Source organism: Mustela nivalis, assembly GCF_964662115.1.
Source record: "Mustela nivalis genome assembly, chromosome: 7".
NCBI lineage: Eukaryota > Metazoa > Chordata > Mammalia > Carnivora > Mustelidae > Mustela > Mustela nivalis.
Window position 1 is genome coordinate 27,060,512 of NC_139026.1, and position 8,158 is coordinate 27,068,669.

Here is an 8,158-nt window from a genome sequence, read left to right on the forward strand (position 1 = left end):
CTTTATTTTGCAGTTAAACTTTTACAAAGACATCCCCCACTCCTTCCCGAAGGTGGAGCAGGAAGGGCTCCGTGGAGTTGGCAGCGCCTCTGCTAGGAGACCTCGGCTCCCTGGGCTCTGCAGAAAGACCCGCAAAGGTCCCCTTGCTCCACTTCCTCCGCACCTTCCGCACGGGGACCCGAACCGCCCTGTTCCGCACATGCCTCCAGCTTGAGGATCCAGCCTCTCAGACCGGAGCGGGAACGCGATACAAGGGATACAAACACCCCGCGCGCGAGTGGACCGGCGTCGCGGACCTGCAGCCGAATCCGCGCGCGCGGACAGCCTGAGCAGGGCGGCTTTTATCTGCCCAGCACCGAGCCTCCCCGCCCGCGAGCCCAGGCAGCGCACTTTCGCAGAGGATGCCCTGGCGCTGGGCCCGGAGTTGCTGAAGCGGGAAGGAGGGGCTAGAGCTGGGGGCGGGGCTTTCACACGCGCACCCCCGCTCGGCTCGATCCCCTGGCCACAGCCCGCCGGTCTCCGGCCGCCGCTCCGGAGTTTATTTGTTTACAAGCGGATTACGTCAGCTCCTCCCTCTCCTCCCTGACTCCGCATCCGCCCCCTGCTCTCTTTTCCCGCCCCCTCCGGCTCCGAACCTGGTGCGTCACAATGGTGCGATCTGCGGATTGGCTGGAGTCGGCCGTCATACTCCAGCTACGCCACTTCCTTTCCGCGGCGCTATAAAAGCTACTGCACGGCGCCAGCATCTCTTCGCCCCTCCGAGCTGGAAATGCAACTGTTGGGAGCTTCGGAGGCTGGGGAGCTGGACGCGGAGGCGGCTGGGGAAGTCCGAGCGATGTGACCAGGCCGCCGTCGCTCGTCTCTTCCTCTCGCCTGCCGCCTCCTGTCGTGAAAATAACTTTTTTACTATAAAGGAGAAAAAAAGTAGCTGTCCGCCCCTCCCGCCCTCTTTTCCTCTCAGCCCTCTCACCTGCGAGGGAGCCCGGGGTGGCCGCTCCGCCGTCGGGGCCGCGCCGCCGAGCCCCGGCCGCCCCGGGCCGCCCCCGCCCGCCGCCCCCATGCATCCCTTCTACACCCGGGCCGCCACCATGATAGGCGAGATCGCCGCAGCCGTGTCCTTCATCTCCAAGTTCCTCCGCACCAAGGGGCTCACGAGCGAACGACAGCTGCAGACCTTCAGCCAGAGCCTCCAGGAGCTGCTGGCAGGTGAGCCGGCCGCGGCGGGAGGGCGAGGGGCGCCGGGCGGACACGGACCGTACACTCCGGGCGGGAGGCGGGTCGAGCCGTCGGGCCACGGGAGCCGCGTCTCTGCCCCCGGCGGGCAGCGCTCGGGTCCCGCCGCGGGACCGGGGCTGGCGCGCCAGGCGGCCGCTAACGGCGGGTCCTGGCGAGGGTTTGGGGGCTGGGCCGAGGGCGCCCCCTCCCCCCACGGCTGGCCCACGGAGGGGAGAAGGAAACAGGCGCACAACAAAGGAAACTACGGCCACTGAGGCGGGAGCTGCGGTCCTCGGACCGTCCGCGGTTTTGGGGACAAAGGAGCTGTGGGGCCGGGGTTGGTTCGACGCCCCCTCCCCCAACCCCCTCCAGCCGTTGTGGGCTCGGCGGCCGGGCCTGGGGGTGGGAAACCGCGCCGCTGCCCCGGGGCCAGCCCGGGACGGACGTGCCGTCTCCCCGCGCCTCCTACCTCTGACCATTAATCATCGGATTTGTCACCGGTTCAGTTACAGCCCAGCCCAGAGCGTGGTTTAGGGTTGCTTGTTTTTCTTCCCTTTGGGGATAACAGTCCGGTGGCGCTTTCTCCTCCAGAGCCATAAACCCCATTGTGTGCGGCTGGGCTGGGGTGGGGTGGAGAAAAGTAAACAGGTTCCCGCCTGGCCGCCGGTGCCATCCGGCTGCCCGGCCAGCCGAGGCCGCGCGCCGGATTCTGTTCTGGCGGCTTGACCGGTTGGTTCCTGGAGATTGTTTTGTCCCATGCTACTGTGTTATTTCTAAAGCCCTGCCCGCTCTCTCCGCAGCCCCGCACACGCACAGCAGCGAGAGCAATGCTGGGCATTTTTTAAAAGTTGGTAGTTTAAATTTCTCACTTCTCAAAGGAGCCAGCGGAAGAAAGAAGCTACAGCGGGCTCTAACAGTAACGATCTAAAGCGTTGTTTCTCTGTTCTGTTCTTTTCTTTCTTCCCTATAGAACATTATAAACATCACTGGTTCCCAGAAAAGCCGTGCAAGGGATCAGGTTACCGTTGTATTCGCATCAACCATAAAATGGATCCTCTGATTGGACAGGCAGCACAGCGGATTGGACTGAGCAGTCAGGAGCTGTTCAGGCTTCTCCCAAGTGAACTCACACTCTGGGTTGACCCCTACGAAGTGTCCTACAGAATTGGAGAGGATGGCTCCATCTGCGTGCTGTACGAAGCCTCACCAGCAGGAGGTAGCACTCAAAACAGCAGCAACGTGCAAATGGTAGACAGCAGAATCAGCTGTAAGGAGGAACTTCTCTTGGGCAGAACAAGCCCTTCCAAAAACTACAATATGATGACTGTATCAGGTTAAGATATAGTCTATGGATGGATCATCTTATAATGGATGGATAAATTTGATTTTTGCTTTGGGTGGGCTCCTCTTGGGGATGGATTATGGAATTTAAACCATGTCACAGCTGTGAAGATCTGGCACAAGATAGAGTGGTAAAAAAAAAAAAAATTTTTTTTAAAGTGACAGTGCCATAGTTTGGACAGTACCTTTCAATGATTTAATAGCCTGTGAGTCCAAGTAAACGATCGCTTTATTTGCTAGGGAGTGAAGTCCTAGGGTGGTTTCAGTTTCTCCCAGATGTTACACCTAAATTTTTTCCATCAACCCCTTTAAGGCAAATCTGTATTTCAAAGAACCTTTCTCTGCAGTAGATCTTGCAGAGGAAATTTGCACTATTACACTTGAAAATTGTTAACTTTTTTGGCAGCTCAATAGGAAAGCTCAACATTTTAAATGTGGTAGTACTGGAAATTTTGACAAGACTTTTACCTAGCACTTAAATATGTATAAATGTACATAAGACAAACCTAGTAAGCATGACCTGGGGAAATGGTCAGACCTTGTATTGTGTTTTTGGCCTTGAGAGTAGCAAGTGACCAGAATCTGCCATGGCAACAGGCTTTAAAAAAGACCCTTAAAAAGACACTGTCTCAACTGTGGTGATAGCACCAGCCAGCTCTCTGTACATTTGCTAGCTTGTAGTTTTCTAAGACTGAGTAAACTTCTTATTTTTAGAAAGTGGAGGTCTGGTTTGTAACTTTCCTTGTACTTAATTGGGTAAAAGTCTTTTCCACAAACCACCATCTATTTTGTGAACTTTGTTAGTCATCTTTTATTTGGTAAATTATGAACTGGTGTAAATTTGTACAGTTCATGTATATTGATTGTGGCAAAGTTGTACAGATTTCTATATTTTGGATGAGAAATTTTTCTTCTCTCTATAATAAATTGTTTCTTATCTTGGCATTTTAACCAATCTCTTGTCATGATTATAGAGGTTCAGCTATAAAAGATACGTTTCTCAGAAGACTTAGGTCAAATAAGCTATATGAATGTCAGTTGCACATTGGTCATGCTGAAAAACATTTGATAGGAGTGAAGATGATCTGTGTATACATATTTAGGTGTTAGAGGAAACACAGGGTAACTTTTTTTTTTAAATCTATAAAGTCAAAACATGGACACATTCCCAGGCTAATCTCGTGAAATGAGGATGAGAGACAAAGGTAGCCTCTACCAGACAAAGTGATACTCAAAAGGATTGCGTGTCATTGCTTCCCTGTTGAAGTGAAGATCTAAATGTTCCATTCTGCCCACCTTTGAGAAACAATTATTTTGCCCCATGGAATCCTTGTTCCATTAGAAAATCCTGGGGTAGATGACCCATAGTCTTAAAGAACAGGCTAATCACTGCAGAGATTGGTTGCTTTTTGCTTTTCATCAGCTGCAAGATTACATAAAAATCACTTAAGCTGGAATTCAACGAAAGGTACGTTTGAATTTTTATTCTCAAAAGTTGAAATGTGAGTTTTTGATTCCTCCTCTTTGGACTTCTTTCAGATAAATCCTAAGAACCTAAAATAGAGTGCGGGAGTATAGATTATCCCACTACCCCGTATGATAAAAACTTGTTGGTAATTCTTTGGTCGTAGAGGGTAACATGGTTCTTCCGTGGAAACTGAAAATGGGGAATTTTGAGTTCTCCTTTACACAGTTAAGTAACTTAGCATATAGTGGCTTTTTGGGGAGGTATTTATGTAAACATGCTCACAGTGGAAATATTTAGCAATTTAGGTTACTTGAAAGCAGTAGAGCCAGATTTGGGGATTGATGAATGACTGATTCTGTAGACTACATAGGAATACACAGCTGAATGTGCAGGTGTTTAGAATACAAACTGTGCGTGTACCTCACAGGTCATTCTTGGGTATTTGCTTTATATCTACAGCCCATGGAACCCCCCTGCCCATTACGGTTTTATTTTTCAGTGTGTTCTTCGAGAAGGCCTCCCAGTTTTTCAGATTTGAATGTGCAATGAAACAACTGGTATGGTAGTACAGTCTACCCAGTCTCACCCCAGTTCTGACCACTATTTGCCAACCGCATCTCCTCTGAAGCCCCGTGGTGCTTAAAGTTCTGCATACTAAATCATTGGACCTGAAGGCCAAGGATCCAGAGAGTTGAGGAATAAATTCTAGTACCTAAAACTTGTGTCCTAGAACCTGTCCTCAGATGGAAAATAATTTTTGAAGATTTTGACATCAGACTTTTCAGTGTTTAAAAAGAAATGCAGTAGGAAGAGAACTTAATAAACATTTTAGAGTTCAGGAGATGTCTGGTATGTAAAGAGCTGTTAAGTTGTGCTTTAAAAATCTTGCAAGCTGTGACTTTAATTTAACCTCATATTCCCCAGACAATTGTCTATGGTACAGTAGCTGGGGTTTCTTGTTCATTGCTTCCGGTCAGTGTTCTGCCTAGCTATTTGGATGGAAACATTTGAGTGTCTGCTGTATGCACACGCAGGTGTGTCCCAGACCTGCATATGTGTAAAAGCACATTTCTGTGTGCTTTTAAGAAATGTAATAGTGATCACTGAAAAGGCTTTTTACACTGCCTGAGATAGTTTCTAAGAAATCCTTTCAAGAAGGGATGACAGCTTTCAAAAGCATTCATTGCCATTCGCACCAAGGGTTCATAATTACTGGCAATACGTTGAGGAATGATACTTCCTGAATTTTAATGAGTAGTTTTAAAATTATTTCCTTAACCCCAGATGTAAGTACTGTCTTGCTCAGTAATACTGAAGCAAGGCTTACCCTAGTTCAAGCAGGATAATGGGGCTGTCGTCCCCTTCAGTCTGGAATGGGAGTCACTTATCTGTCTGTACTCTTAATCGGCAAGATTTCTATATTATTAGACTGGAAAGGCCACTAGAAAATCGCTTCCTGGTCCTGTTGCACAAATGATTTCCTCAAGTCACGGTTACCAGTTGGAAGTAGTTTTGTTTTGTATTTATGTTACCGATCGTGGAATTGGCCTTCATGTTAAAAGGAAGCAGTATTCCTGACTATTCTGGTGTTTAGTAACTAAAGGTTAAAGTGCTGTACTATATATTAAAGTTTAAAGATCATTCCTCTCCCCTTTGCACCCCTGTTTCAGCTAATGTGATAAGATGTTATTGATAAGCCGGGGGAGAATTTATCAGCAGTTTATTTCAGTTTGTCTGAAGCAATAGATTTCTTCTCTATCTGAAGGTGGAGGGACTGCATGCACAGTGTTTAGTCCCCCACTCAGTCTGTACCTGAACTTTAGTACTTGGCAGCTGCTAAAATACAATACTTTATTTTTTATGTTTGAAACGTAACTGTATGAAAAACTTTGATAGTGAAATAGTTTGTATTCCTAACCGAGCTAAGCTGCTTACTGGAGTCCTGAAGTCATTTCTATTGCTACAGATAAGTCAGAGGAATTTATATATGATGATTTATAGTTTCTGGCTATGTCTTCAACATATATACATACATAAACATATTTATATTTATATTTATATACATATATAAAAATTGTATTTTTTCTGAGAAAAACGTAAAATGAAGAAACATTAAAGAAGATCTTATATTTAGTAGTTTTAAGATACTCCTAAGCAGGTAAGCCACAGAGTGTATCAATAGTGAGGTTTGACACCATTTCCTCAACAGTTAATTTCTGGCAGTTTGTTGACTGCAGTTTTACATAAGCTAACCGATTTCTTTAGGTATTGTTCAGTGTTTCAAATGGATAGAAAAATGATAAGGCTTCCAATTTAATTTCCAGTTAAGGATTTTCAATTTTTGTAAGTGTTTTCCTGTCATTTCACAGTTGAATAATCTCACAAGGAACATTCTGGAGTTCAGCTTCTGACTTTTATAGGAGGCTTTTTGTGATATTTATCATTTTAATGTTGACGAATATCGAGATTTGTGCAGCAGAGACGTTTGGCAGAGAGTTTGGGAGCTACTACTGTAGGAATTCTGTAATTCATGAATCTGGGACAAAGTCTGCACTCAGTATGTGAACATGCAGGTCAAAGTGGTAGTAAGGTTTATGGCCCATACTAGGTGGAAACTGGGCTTGGGGGAGGATTGGATGGGAAGCCTAAATAAAGCATGCTCCTGAATGCATTTTTAAAGAAATTCAAGTATAATGCTTAATGTCTTTGTCTATGCATTTTATAAAGAGAGAATATTTTCTAAGCTGTTTTTAGCTACTTGATTGTTAGCCTCTTTCCTTGTACCTTTAAAGTTGTGAAGGCCATTTGTGACCCCACTCCTGAAGATGGAAGGGTGATTAAGTGTAGCAGACACCTAACATCACAATAGAGACCACCAGGCAGGAAACAGCAGTGGAGTTAAGTGCATTTCTGTATTTGGAGACCATCACATCAAATGCTAATTATTGTTTCAAATCACAACAGAAGACATGGTCACCTCTGGGTACATTTAGTTTTAATAATTCTCTAGATAGGTGATCTCCAAAGTACCTTTTTGAACGTGTATTTTATAAACAAATACACTTACAGTGGGTATGTATTCTGTTGATAGGGGTGCGTTGATCAAAACTGTTTAGAGACACTTTCTACGTCATCACTAAGGTAGATGAGTACTGTCCTAACAACTTGTGATTATTACCTTAAGTGATCAGTCTTCAAATGAGAAGCCCTTGTAACATTTCAAAGAGGGTTATCTTGTCTAGTTTTAGCTTACCTGCTTAGGTCCGTATTTGTACAATGAAGATCTCTGTTACAGCAACGGAAACCCCAAATTTAGTGTTCTAGCAATTCAAGGTTTGTGTGCTCCTACATATTAACCTAGGTACTACTGTGTGTCAAAATCTACATTTTATGTTTTCAGAAATTTTCTTTTTAAATGTTAGCGCTCTTGTAACATTTCCTTTACTTGCGCGCATGGTCATAAAAGAACCCTGTTAAGAAAGCTGCCCATCGGTGATTATATTAGCTTTAGTGATTACAGGTTAGCCACAAGTCTCTCTGGTTCTGAACAATGTCTAAATTTGTAGGAAGGTGAGATGGATGCAAATTGGACTTTATTTGAAAAGATTCTGTAAGTGGACCTAAACCCAAGATGACAAGATTTGACAGTTGCACCATGAACAGGATTGGATACATCTTCCAGTCTTGATTTATGGCCGTGTTGTCCCCTCGGGTCAGTAGACTAGATGGAATTGTATTTCCTATAAATTACACTTGTGAGCCCTCAAGTTACCAACGTACATTTCTTATTTGACCTCCCACCAACTGGGTGAGGTTGGCAGGTAGGTAGGTGGGCATTTTTTAATCTGCATGTTGTAGATGGAAAGCTGAGGCTTAAGGAGTTTAAGTCTTCTGCCCCAGACTCAGACGGCTAGTAAATAGCTCGTTCATAAATTGAACTTGGTCTTTGGACCCCAGAACCCGAGCTCTTAACTATCTACCGGTATATTGAGGAGTATAATTTATTCATGGTGTTTCAGTGTTGGAACATGCAGGTTTTGATTTCTTTTTGCTAGCATTGGTCATTTTCTGCCATCAAGCCCTTTCGCTCTCCAGTCTCACAAGGCATAGAACTGTTTTAAAAGGAGGCTTCTT

At 45.5% G+C, this 8,158-nt stretch overlaps 1 protein-coding gene across 1 annotated transcript; it reads left to right on the top strand.

Moving 5' to 3' along the window:
• The first annotated feature begins 734 nt into the window (after positions 1-734).
• On the top strand, positions 735-3,507 carry BTG1 (BTG anti-proliferation factor 1). The gene is made up of 2 exons (XM_082741013.1): positions 735-1,206; positions 2,186-3,507. The coding sequence occupies exons 1-2, from the start codon at positions 1,059-1,061 to the stop codon at positions 2,551-2,553; spliced, it is 516 nt and encodes a 171-aa protein (XP_082597139.1). The 5' UTR covers positions 735-1,058; the 3' UTR covers positions 2,554-3,507.
• Positions 3,508-8,158: the final 4,651 nt, after the last annotated feature.

Bases quoted from the DNA above. Each gene is read 5' to 3' on its own strand.
- BTG1 (XM_082741013.1), top strand. From the start codon at position 1,059: ATGCATCCCTTCTACACCCGGGCCGCCACCATGATAGGCGAGATCGCC. The intron at 1,207-2,185 runs GTGAGCCGGCCG...TCTTCCCTATAG, and splicing joins CCTCCAGGAGCTGCTGGCAG to AACATTATAAACATCACTGG.